A 13747-nucleotide genomic window follows, 5' to 3' on the forward strand; every position below is an offset into this window, starting at 1 on the left:
GGACCCTAACACTGACACTCTTCCAGCCGTTTAAACGGGAGAGTTCTCTCTAGAAACCCCCTGAGACACGTTTGGAAGGTGAGTGAAACATAAGAGGGATACTTTCTCTGAGTTTGACAGACAAGTTACTGGGCAAAGAGAGTGAGCCATGGACACTCTGAGGCAGCCCCTTTCTCCCCGACTTTCCCACAGCGCTGAGGCAAACACAGAGCTCCCTCGTTGATCTGCCTAGGACAGACAGCGCAGGGCGGGGCAGGGACGACGCGCCAGGAACTGGGCGGGTTCCAAGCAGCTGGTTTCCCTAAGAGGCGCGGTGGGGACTTGGGGACTGCACAGCGACACTAAGGCGCCAGCAGCCGCCTCGCCAGATGCCCTTGTGCCTGCCCCTCAGACAGGTGCTCAAAGCAAGTAAGAGAACGAAAGAAGCAGGTGAGGGAGTCAGAAGACATTGTAGAGGAGTCCTTATCAAAGTTCTCTAGGTGTTCCTCGCCCCCCCCACCCTGTGCCTGCGCTTCGTTGTCAATACCATGGACAGCGCCCGCGAAACCACTCAAATGCACTTGGATGCCGCTGGCTTTTGGCAGGTCTGGCAGCACTTTGACGCGGATGGTAAGTAAAACAAGCCCCCCGTACATTCAGGTGTAGGCGTCGCTCGCTCCAAGTCTTGCTGAAAGGACCTAGAATTTCTGCTTCCCGTAGGTCTTTTCCTACAGGAAAAGTTGTCTTCCAATGTTGTTAGTGCAGTAAATACCTAACGCAGCGTACCTACTACTGGAGTTGCACATCTAGATACCTTGTTCAAGTTCAGGGTGGGAGGAGGGACTTGTTCCCTGCCCTCCCCAACCTGTGAGTGTGTAATGATATACCACATAGACAATGACAAATATATATATATATGTGTATATATATATATATATAATATATATTATAAATATATATATATGTATATATATATATTTGAAACTTGTGGGCTCCAGGATCTGAAGTCAGTCTTCCTTACCTGCGCTCATTTTTACTCACTTTATTGTATAACTCTCACTCTCTCAAAGGGAGGGGTGAATTTGATCAACTTTCAAAAAGACACCAACCCTACTCCCAAAAAATTGCTTGAAAATATCTATTTAATGTTTGCTTTGTCCTCATTAATAATTAAAGAAACATTAAGAAAATATTTAAATGTTGTTTAATGTGTTTTAACCTTGCAAACTAAGATTCAATATTTACATCTATTAAAATTTTCCACGAATCCAAAATCCTTAGGTTAGTTTATTCTAAAACTCATGTTTATTTGTGGATTAAAATTAATATATAAATAGCTTTCATTTCTCAAGTATTTATATAAACCTCAGCACAGAACATTTACTGTTGAATGTGTATTTGCTATTCAAATCTGTTTTCTAGAGGTAGATGTTGGCACTTAATTAGAGAAGCAAAGAATGGTATCCATGGGGATTTTATAAACCAGATTAAAAGCAAATTAAGATGTTAAATGTTAAATACTAAATGTCACATGTTATTCTATATAAACGACTATTATTCATGCGTATCTCCTTGCATTTAGAAAAAGGTTACATAGAAGAGAAGGAGCTTGATGCTTTATTTTACCACATGTTGATAAAACTGGGTAGCGAGGTAAGTACTTGTGCCACTAAGCATTAATTTATGTGTCTCTTAGTGAATTACAAAAAGCATCCAATCTTATCTTGATTTGTACTTATTAATCCCATCTGACCTCTTTTCTTCCTTGCATGCAATTTCTCTCCCTCTCCTAGCAACATGGATGGATTTAGGCAGGTTTTATAAACCTGTGGTATTAGATGCTCTGGTCATTGACTTTTAGTGTAACATCTGTCATCCACTCAGATTTTAACTTTAGAGTCAAACAACTTTGTTTTGAATGTCTCCTTGGTTATGTCTCTGCTAATGGATTTAAACCTGGAGATAAGGTAGCTCATTTTGTTCAAAAAGGTGGAAAAGATGTTAAGAGCTTTAAGGTTCTGGGTGTTTAATGCATTTGATACTACTTTGATAGCAAATCACAAACAAATCATTCAAAATCATTTTTTCCATTTTTCATTTCATTAGAAGAGAGTGCACGTTTCTTTGGGAATGACAAATCAGGAAACAACCAACATACCCAGAGCCGAAAAATAAATGTAAACTAATCTATCCAGTGTCTATCTCCCTTTCTTATGGTAAACCTGGCCTTGAGAGATGTGAATTAAATTAATGGCCGATGAGCCCTGTACCAAAGCAGAGGAATAATTCCCACAGAGGCAGCAGCCTGGGCTTGGGAGAATCCGGTAAAGACTCCATCAGGGGATGCATGGTAAGGGAAGTAGCTCTAGGGACAGCAGCATTTAAAATGAGGTAGCTTATCCTCAAATATAACTGTCTACATGGAAGAATATTGAAGCGCATCACACTTTCATGTAGGAGTCCATCATCTTGACTTTCTCTCTGATTTCTCTCTCATCTCTCTCTGATCTCTATTTCTTATATGTTTCTCCATCGGTCTCTCTCCTTTCTTTTTGTTTCCTTTCTTTCTATCTCTAATCTGTTTCTCAAGCTCTCTCATTGTCTCTCCTCTCTCTCTCTTATTTCTCTTTTCCTCTCTTTCCTATCTGTCTGTCTCTTCTCTCTTTGCCCTTCATTTCTTGTATTAGTTTCTTGCCTCTCCTTTTCTCTTTCCTTCCCTTATCTCTCTGTCGGTCTCTTTCTGACTTGCTCTCTCTGTAAATGCTAAGGCTCATGGCATTCCAGAACCCATGAATCGGATGCCATTTTTCAAACATAACAGAAGTATTTGAGGAAAACAAAAAGAGGAAGGCAAAACTTTCAAAGTCTTGGAATAAACTTGAAACTTCACACCTTTTCAGAAGGCTCCTTGCTTTAGTGATATAAAGAAAAGGAGGAGAAAAGTTGCTGTAAATGTTGAATTTGGAAATGTCTTATTTTCAGTCATGTGGTAAGGGGTGGGGCTGCTACTCAAACACAAAGGTCTGCTCTAGGCTGAGGACCCTGTGAGCTGTCTTGTTCTGGGGTTTTGGCTGACTTTAGAGGCATTGTTGCCATCAGTGAGAGAGAAGAGAGATGCCATCTCTCATAGTTTGGCTGTTCTTACCATCACCCCTCCCTCAGATTTGGCCTGTGGCCTCACCCTCTCACACATAGCATGGTCCTTGGAGGAAAGGAAACAGCAAATGACTAGCCAGTGTACCCTGCAACTGTGTTCCATGCAGGTGTTCCTGAGGCCAGAGGCAAAGAGGCTGGAAGGCTGCAGAGTCCTTAGGCTAGTGGAAATAGAATTTTGGTGTGCCATATTTGTTAAAATGCGAAGTCCCAGGTGCCTCCTAGGTATTTCAGCACATTTAGGGTCTGCCTAGGATACTGCACGTACTGTAAGTCAGTTTGCATCCCCCACCTCCCTCACCCCGTTCCCTCCAGGAATAGTGACTGCTTGTCAGACAAGGTATTCTAATATAACCAGGCCAGTCCTGCTGAGCTGTGGCTGCAGCCCCAGGCACCTCTCTCCAGCACTTGTAGAGGGAGAAAGCTTTTGGAACCAGGGGATAAACTAATGAACTGTTAATGAGAAATGCTGTCCTCTGCCATTATTTCCTTTCAAAATGCTGAGGCCTTTACCCAGGGGGTATGATTACAGGGCCTTTGGCTGGTCACTCTATGCTACTGGGACAACCATGACTAAGGAAACTATTCCTAACTCTGGACTTTTTTCCTGCTGAGAAATGAGTAGGCCCTCAGCATGTCCTTAACAAGAGGGCATGTCCCTCTCAACTGGGGAGTAATCACCATTTGTGACACCTACCTTTAATCAGTGATGTCCCTGTGAGTACAGAGCCAGCAGCAGGGAGGCCTCTGTGATGAAGCAGCCCCTCTGGTGTTGAAGCAGGGCAATCAGTTCTTCTGAGACCTGAATAGCTCCACTTTCCTCACCCTGATTAGCGGATCACAGAGACCTCAGAAGAAGGAATTTTAAGATTTCTAACAGCAAGCTGCCTGCTAGTCAATCTTAAAGAGCAAGCAGACTATTTGTAATTACCTGCTCCTCATAGTCTCTGAGGGGATTGACTTAACGGAACCATCAGCCATTCTTGCTGCTGTTTCTGTTACTCACCCCATCCCACCTTTCTTTTTTTCTCAAATGCTCAGAATCAGCCTCTGAACTAGGTCCAGGTCTAGCCAGTCCATTGCAGAGCATCACTTTCTGTGGTTGTGTGTGCATTCTTCACGTACAGACTACAGCACATCCTGGGCATCTTTCAGGGCTTCAGAGATGAAAACCCTGCTGGGGCCTGATGGGAAATTACAACAGAGAGAGCCCTAGACTCCTGTGCTTTAGGGCCACGGGGTAGTCACTGACTTTGGGGTCAGAGGTCTGAGAGGACAGAAGTCAAGTTTCAAACCAGAGGTATCATACAGAATCTAGCTACAGCCTCTTTGGTTTCATATTTACTTTGAAATCAAATTTCTCACCACCATGGCCTGTGTTAGTGAATTTCTTTTCGGAATGCCTAGTGCATCATAACCACTTATTCAGTCCACGGGTACTATATGTCAGAGACACAGAAATGACTGCTAGCCTGGCAGAACTCTTAATCTAGAAGGTCAAGCTCAAATTCAAAGTGAAGACCCACCTTCCTGAGTGATTTCCATTGTGATTTTTCTGTTTGATGCACATACACACCCATACAACCAAACAAACCACACAATCTATGGTGCCAAGAATGAAGAGGCTAATCTCTCTATACTTAGTGGAGAGGAAACCTGGCTGGATAGCGTGCTAGTATTAGGAAGAATACACTTAGCATAACTGATCTGTTCTGGAGTCTAGGAATCCAGCACTGTTTGGCTGCATCTGTGCCTCTCAGTCACTGCATCAAAATTCACTCTCTGTTGTTGATTATATAAGTTAACTTTCTTTGTAATAACCATGCAGTCCTCTGATGAAGAACAATTTAATGTGCAGAAAAGGTTGTACCAGGAAGGGATATGTGCCATCTTTGGTAGTTCAACGATTACTTTATTTCTTTTTTGGGGGGGGGAGGGGAGGATTAGGTTTATTTATTATTAATGGAGGTACTGGGGGTTGAACCCAGAACCTCATGCATGCTAGGCATGTACTCTAACCCTGAGCCATAGCCCCCCCTCCCATGATTACTTTATTTCTTTGGTTTCCTCTTTAGTTATTTTCTCCTAATTGTTTTTTCCTTGTTGAATCCAAGATTAATAGAATGAACTCTGGGAAACTGAGGGCCTGGAAGGACTTTTCACTTAAAAATTGAACGAAACTTCTGAATTCTTGGGAAGAAAGTTTCTATGTTCATTACAATAGTCTTTTGTCACAACAAAATACAGAACGATGTTCAAATTTTTTCTATTAACACTCTAGTCCCTAAGCTTCTCTTCATTCGTATTTTAGGAGATCACTAGCTATAAATCTTACCTAGTCAGGATTCTGATTAGTGGTTATTTGATTAAGAAACCTCCACCACCTCTCTCTTGTCTGCAACTTGATAGGATCACTTTCAATGGCTAAGTAACTTGCCTTTCAGATTAGACTAACATAATTATCAGGCTATACAACTCTGAATATTTGACATCCTAACTACATTTTTGGAATCCCAGTGGCTTTAATGTGGTTCTCTCTGACCCACTGTAGGATGCAGTCATGGAAAAAAATGTGCAGAAAATGAAACAACAATTTATGGCTACCCATGATGTCTCTAAAGATGGTCGCATACAAATGAAAGAGGTACTTTCTACAACTGTTACTTTCTTCACTGTACCTGTGTGGGCTATAATTCCTTGTGAAGGATAATGAAAGGCTTACATTTGATTGGGAAATTAGAACCCTCTGCCAGGCAGCTGGGTTAGCTAACATTTTTGAACTACTCTCCTTTCCTTTTTCATTGGCTTAGTAACAAAGAGTAATGATTCTTCCATCATTTTATTTAGGCCAGTCAATATTTATACTTACTTTATAATTGGGGAATTGATATGCTGGAGGCTTTTCAGTTATTTGATCTAATATTTGTCTCTTACACAGTGGCCTGCTCAAATTCAACCTTGACATAAGGGAAAACCTACTGACAATAAATGAGTTTAAACTTCAGCATCAGCACCCAGTGGAGGCTGGAAAGAACTATCTCTGAATATCATTAAAAACAAAACAGACAGTAGCTGTCTTTACTTGAACTCAATCCACACTTACTGGGTACCTATTAAAGCAAGGAACTGCATTAAGCATGCAGTGCCTTGCATAGTCTATCTTTAACATGATCGTTTTCCCTTCCAGTTACAGAAAAGTTTACAGTTTAGAAAGGATTTCCACACATTATGTTACTTTATCCTTATAGTAGCTATAGAAAGTAGACATGGAACACTATCCTTATTCTACTGATAAACAAACTGAAGTTACTTCCCTGGCATTATATGGCCAATAAGTGGTTCAAGTGTAACTCACTTATAGGTATCAATCTATATAGGTTTATTCTATATAGCTATGAATCCATACATAAAAATGAGCTGCAATGAAACTAAGACATTTATTTCATAGTCAAAATTGCCTGCTAGACATATTACCTGAAATCTGCACAGCTGGTCTTTTGATGCTGTCATACTTGGACAGTCAATATTATTGATGAAAAGAGCAATTTTTTTCTTCAGAAAGTTATGATAATAAGGCAAGATAATGCCTTCTTATAAAAAATAGACATGTACACCAGGAGGCTACCTTTTCAGAAAACCAATAAGCTAAATTTTAGATTTATCAGTGTAGTTATTTCCAAAATTTTGACTAAAAGGCAAAAATTATTTATGTAACCAAAATCGCATTGTAATTGATGTAAAAGTATCAGTGTATTCATTAATGGAAAGGTAAGTGCAAGCATCAAGCTAGAAATAGCAAAGTATTAATGCCTACATGTTCACTGTTGCATTCTCCAGCCCACAGAACAGAGCACAGTGCATAGTGGTGCTCAGTAAGTATTTACCGACTTAATAATAAATGAGTGAAACATGGTAAATAATGAAAAACTATATCATTACCTTACTAATTACTGGTAGACCTTCCTGAAGCAATGGGGAACGTGGCAACAACTTTGACATCCATGCCAATCATTCTGTCACGGAGTCCAGCCAATGAGCATAACTGAGATTGTCTGTAGACAAGCTGATGGTCTAGGACTATTCTGGTCACAAGGCCCCTAAAAACCTCATGAGTCTGCGAGTTTAAAGAGCAGCAAGATCTCCCCTACCCTCTCGTCCTATACCCTTCACCATTTCACTTATTCAGATTACAAGTAGTTGTGATGTAAAAATCAGCCCACGTGCACACACTTTAGGTATTTTAGCACAAAACAAAATGGGGAAGAAGTCACACTGAGAGCCAAAATGAGGCTTGGGGATGATCTATGTATTTGATTCATCCAGGGCTCCTTTGTGCCACTGCAGTCAAAACTGAAGACAGAGTGGGTTCTGGAGACTTAGGACCAGTAAAAATTATGTTTTAATTTGGTTTCTTAGCCTCTGCCACCCCATGTGAAAAAACACTTACTTCTGAAGAGCAGTTCTCAGTTCCAGTTGACATTGTGTGGGTGGGCAGGAAAAGCATAAAGTCAACATGGTGAAATATGAAAACCTGGGCAAGTGAGTTAACTTCTCTGGGCCTCAATTTCATCATCTTCATCAACATAGCATAGTCACCACTTACTAAATTTTTAATATGTACCAGGGACTTTGCTGAACAGCTTATAAATAGCGCCTCATGTAAATTTTAGTCTTCACATAAGCACCAGGATATAAATATTATCCTCATTTTACAAATGAGGAAATTGAGGCATAATGGTATCAATTAAATTGCTGAAGATCAAATAATAGGGAATAACAGAGAAGGAATTTGGATCCACTCTAAAGCCTGTCACATACAGCATTATGCTGCCTCCCAATAGTAAAAGGGGGGTATTTATACTTAACTGAAGGATTGGTGTGAGAACTTAATGTGATGATAAATGAAGAGCATGTTGCCATGTAGCAACTATTCAATGTATGATAGCTGTTATTCACATGATGTGCCCTTGAGCTGACCTATATCCAACTAGAGAATACAAATAGGAGTGTGGGCTGATCATTCCTACAACTTACCAAAAGCATTTGCTCTGGACTTGCTCTTTGGTATTGTACAAAATGCTGAGAGATCTACAGTTATAGAAGAAACGATCATTGCTTGAGAGACAACTCAGAAAGAACACAATAAATACTAAAACACTCTGGGTTTGGCAGTGACCCAGCCAAAAATGCCTATGTGCTAAAATAAATGTTATAATCACATGGGGAAGAAAATGTTACCTTTGTTCATGAGAGCAAGGGAAGTAAATCAATAGAACTGGTGCTCATAGAAAGCTGGATGGTTAAATTTATAACAAGCGAACTTGCTTTTAAAGTATTATATAGACATTAACAATATAAAAGAATGTAACACTTAAGAATCAAGCCAGCCACATATAAATAAATAAGTTTTGAACATTCCCTCATGCCATACACAAAAATAAACTCAAAATGGCTTAACTATAAGACAAGACACTATAAATCTCCTGGAAAAAAAACATAGGCAAAACATTCTCTGACATAAATCTCAGCAATGTTCTCCTAGGGCAGTCTACCCAGGCAAAAGAAATAAAAAAATAAACAAATGGCACCTAATTAAACTTACAAGCTTTTGCACAGCAAAGGAAACCATAAACAAAACAGAATGGGAGAAAATATTTGCAAATGACGTGACTGACAAGGGCTTAACTTCCAGAATATACAAACAGCTCATACAAATTAATAACAAACAAACAAAACAACCCAATCCAAAAATGGGTAGAAGATCTAAACAAGCAATTATCCAATGAAGACATACAAATGGCCAATAGGCATATGAAAAATGCTCAATATCGCTAATCATCAGAGAAATACAAATCAAAACTACAATGAGGTATCACCTCACACCAGCCAGAATGGCCATCATCAAAAAGTCCACAAACCACAAATGCTGGAGAGGGTATGGAGAAAAGGGAACCCTCTTTCTCTGTTGGTGGGAATGTAGTTTGGTAAATCCATTTTGGAAAACAGTATGGAGATTCCTTAAAAAACTAAAAATAGATTTACCCTATAATCCAGCAATCCCACTCCTGGGCATATATCTAGAGGGAACTCTAATTTGAAAAGATACATGCACCCCAGTGTTCACTGCAACACCATTTACAATAGCCAAAACATGGAAGCAACCTAAATGCCCATTGACAGATGACTGGATAAAGAAGCTGGTATATTTCTACAATGGAATACTACTCAGCCATAAAAAATGCCATTTGCAGCAACATGGATGGATTTGGAAATTGTCATTCTAAGTGAAGTAAGCCAGAAAGAGAAAGAAAAATACCTTATGATATCACTCATATGTGGAATCCAGAAAAAAAAGACACAAATGACCTTATACACAAAACAGAAACAGACTCACAGGCATAGAAAACAAACTTATGGCTACCAGTGGGGGAAGGAGGTGCGAAGGGATAAATTGGGAGTTCGAGATTTGCAGATACTAACAACTATGTATAAAATAGATAAACAGCAAGTTTCTACTGGATAGCAAAGGGAATTATATTCAATATCTTGTAGTAACCTATAATGAAAAAGAACATCAAAAGCAATACACGTATGGCTGAAACATTTTACTGTGCACCGGAAGTTGATACAGCATTGTGGGCTGACCATATTTCAATTTGAAAAAGAGCTACTTTTCAATTGGGGTGCAGTCAGTTGTTTAGTGTTGTGTCAGTTTCTGGTGTGCAGCATGATGTTTCAGTCATATACTTCAATAAAAAATTAAAAGAAAAAAGAAAAAACAGAAAACAAACAAAAAGAATCAAGCCAAGGGGGGAAGGTATAGCTCAGTGGTAGAGCACGTGCTTAGCATGCACAAGGTCCTGGGTTCAATCCCCAGTGCCTCCATTAAAAAAATTAATAAATTGAATTGCCTCCCCCCACAAAATTAAAAAAAAAGTCAAGATCAAAAAGAATCAAGCCAGACAGCAATCATTTTTGCTTTTGCATATGGCACTAAAGTGATTTATATATACAGTATCTCACCAGCATAGCATGGTGGTTAAAAGTGTGGGCTTAGTTGAAGTCATAACTCTACCACTGCCTACATAACTATGGCAAGTTCTTTATCTCTGTGTAGCCCAGTTTATATTTATAATATATTAATAATAATAATAATCAATAATTTAATAAACTGTCCAATAATTTGGAATGTAAGCTCATGGGAGGCAGATACTCCTAGTGTTTCATACCTAGGAAGGGTGCAATACTTCTTGAAAGAATCAATGAATCCAAAACGACTATCAAGGGCACAGAATTGCATGTTGGGCTCCCCATCCTGAGAGATTCAAGCCCTTCCTGCCTCTAATATGTTCCACTATGCCTTTTACCAAGGAGCACTGGCCAGTGTCACTGACTGCTATTTCTCCTCTTTTCTTTAGCTTGCCTGCATGTTCTTGTCTGAGGATGAAAATTTTCTTCTGCTCTTTCGCCAGGAAACCCCTCTGGACAGCAGTGTGGAGTTTATGCAGGTAAGCATTTGGTCATGTCTCTATGGAAGATGAGGCCAGGACCCCAGTTACTGCTGTGGCTGTCACCACTCATGCCCTGTTCCCAAGAGAGAGCTTCCCAGAGAGGACAAGACCAAGTAAAGGAGTTCCTGTGTTGAGTCTGGACTTGGCCCCAAGCCCCAGTGTGCTCTCTCAGTGTGCAGACCTAGACTGCTCCTGAGCTGACAAATTCCTTTAGCCTGGGTTAGACAAAGGCTTAGAGAGAGGGACTGGCAGGTACGCTGAGGATGTAGTGGGAGAGGAGGGTGGGGACTGTGGAGCCTGAAGAGCACGTGCCCCATCTAGAGCCAATGGCCCTGTGAGCTCCAGTGAACCGCTGCCTTCTGAGAATGCAGCCTAGACATCTAAACTCAATGGGAATCTACTTATTTTTAAATGTTGGTAACTAATTCTAGTTTTGACGGCACAGTAATACAACTAAGAGTGCTGATCTAACCAGAAGGTGTCTTTTTGCAATCATTTTACATGAGTAAAAACCAAAGCCAGAATCAATGGCTCCTCTTATCTCCTCTTTCAGCCTCTAGGTGTTTCTGTCTGTGGGTGAAAAAAGATCAGGGAAGGCAGAGCAGGTTTCTCCAAGGCTAGAGCAGCAGATTCAAGGGGGATACTGCCTCATTCCTGAAAGAGTTACCAAGTCTGCATTTAGGAGATAATAACTTAGCAACCTTTTGCACTAATTTATTTGCCTTCTGGCAAATGAATGTCATGAGAAATTGAGCAAGCACTTGCATAAACAATTCACAGAAGAAATCTGAACAGATAATCGATATATGACAGTCACCAAAGAAATGCAAATTAAAAACGACTACTTTTTACTAAAGAGGTGAAGATTTTAAGAGGATCAACAAAAAAATGAGGGCTGGCAAAGAAATACTGAGACTGTTGCTCAAGCTCTGTTGGTAGGCATGCACACTGGGATAATTTTATGGAAAAAATGAAATTAGGATCCTTTAACATTTCATTATCCAGAGTTAACTTAAAAAAATCTTTACCCTTTGACTTAATAATGCTACTTCTCCAAGCACCTATCTTAAGAATATAATCAGAGGTGTAGAGAAGTTTTCTACACAATGTTCATTAAATGTTGCAGTGCTACTTACAGTTAAAACTGAAAATAACAAATGTCTAACAATGAAGGAAAAAGTAGGTAAATTATGATATATTCATATGATTCATTCATGCCACAAATACTTACAAGCACCGGCAGTATGCCAGAAATAGTCCTAGGCACTGGAGATTCATGAGGAAAAACCCCACTGTGGAATTTTATGCATCACTAAAGATGAAGTTTTCAAAGACTATCTAATGACATGGAGGAAATTCATTACAGTGGTAAGAAACAAAATTGTATATGCATTATGATCTTAACTTTGTTTAAAATATTATCCACCCTAGCATCTATATAAATAAGACAACAGGTAAATACACACAAGATAAATATTGGTTGTTTTTAAGGGGTAAGATTTCACATGATTTTCATGTTCTTTGTACTTCTGTATTTTCCAATTGTGTAGAATCACATTGTATTCAAATTTTAAATAATATTTTAGAGATAATTTTAATTGTTTAAAAATGCTCACAGAAAATTTTTAATGAAAATAATAAACAGAATACCCAAGTGTATAGACAACATGACCTTCTCAGTTTTGTCACACATATAACAGAAATATGATGGAAAGGAAACACACAGAAATGATGAGGCTAAATGGATGAATGATTTTTTTGTGTATTTCAGATTTGGCGCAAATATGATGCCGACAGCAGTGGCTTTATATCAGCTGCCGAGCTTCGTGTAAGTGTTACTGGGAACTGTCTCTGGGTGAAGTGTGGGTTTGTTCATCATTGGGGACATGTGTATCATGAGTTTGGTTTCTTTGTTTCCAAGAAACCTAGCTATGAATTTGTTACTTTTAAAAAAAGGAACTTATTCATGGATAGAAGATTTACAAACTGCATGTGACATTGCTCTCTCTGGGAAAGAGACATAATCAAGGATTTATGACACTTTTTCATGCCTAAAGCTATTCTCTGGGTTCCATTTAAACAGTGCTCCCTTTCAACAGTGACAGCCCTCCATTCTTGTATTTATTGCTTTCTATTTCTATTTCCAAAAGGATTCTATTTCCTTCTTAAAACAAATGAAACACAATCCTTAAATTAAGGTCTCACAAGATTTTCAGGTTTACTTGCTCACTAGATAATATATGGCTCGTCTCTTGATGTCACAGAACTTCCTCCGAGACCTCTTCCTCCATCATGAAAAGGCCATACCTGAGGCTAAACTGGAAGAATACACTGGCACCATGGTAAGTAACTGAGCAACGCACTATCCATGACGACAGCTCACCCACTGCCTCCAGGGCCCAGAAACAGTGTCGGGCACAGAGTAAGTGCCTCATAAGTGTCTGCAAACCAGGTAAGTGCATGAGCAAACCTTCACCTCTGGCAAACACTGGCTCAAGATGAGCTGCTTTAACCTGTCTCTTGGGATGAGAGTGCATGTACTTGAGAGAGAAAGCTGTTTCCCTGTCCTTGGGGAGAACTGGAAAGTCCAGTCACAGTTGGGTTACTAAGCACCAAGCCAATAACCTTAATGCTAATCCAAGTCACATAGAAACAAGGAAGTGTGGACACAGAAAATCAGGAACAAACATACAGGAGCCATCTCTCACCACAGTGGGTGGTTCTACTCATTTAGCATGTTGATTTAAAGCAAGTGAGAGTCAGATGGGAAATGTGTGTCCCACCTCTGCCATTTCTTAGTTATGACCTTGGGAAACTGTCCAGCCTCTCAACTTTATTTACTGTATCTGTAAAATGGGGACTAACAGTACCTAATTACTGTGACAGCAAGTGAACTGATGCCTATGGAGCACTTGCAGAGCATCTAGGAAATAGTGAGTGATCAGTACATGTTAGCTCCCACTGTAGTGGTGGTTGTGGTCCTTGTCATTATTTAACATGCCCCTCATGCAATCCACGTCCTAAACGACCCTGATGCTATTTCAGTGTCAAAGCTCCCTGGAAAATTGTGAAGTAGAAGTTGCCTTTGGTGAACTCATCCTCAT

General features: G+C 39.7%; 1 protein-coding gene across 2 annotated transcripts in view; it reads left to right on the forward strand.

Annotated features, from left to right (window-relative positions):
- The first annotated feature begins 347 nt into the window (after positions 1-347).
- Positions 348-13747, forward strand: part of SCGN (secretagogin, EF-hand calcium binding protein) — a 29094-nt gene continuing 15694 nt past the window's right edge. The window contains exons 1-6 of one of the 2 annotated variants that reach the window (XM_010980141.3): positions 348-609; positions 1562-1632; positions 5684-5776; positions 10551-10640; positions 12415-12471; positions 12908-12985. In XM_010980141.3, coding sequence (XP_010978443.1) covers positions 528-609; positions 1562-1632; positions 5684-5776; positions 10551-10640; positions 12415-12471; positions 12908-12985 — 471 coding nt within the window. In that variant the 5' untranslated portion in view covers positions 348-527. The remainder of the gene's footprint in view (positions 610-1561; positions 1633-5683; positions 5777-10550; positions 10641-12414; positions 12472-12907; positions 12986-13747) is intronic. The other variant, XM_031435098.2, reaches the window with a different exon arrangement.

This window comes from Camelus dromedarius, chromosome 19, assembly GCF_036321535.1.
Source record: "Camelus dromedarius isolate mCamDro1 chromosome 19, mCamDro1.pat, whole genome shotgun sequence".
Classification (NCBI taxonomy): domain Eukaryota; kingdom Metazoa; phylum Chordata; class Mammalia; order Artiodactyla; family Camelidae; genus Camelus; species Camelus dromedarius.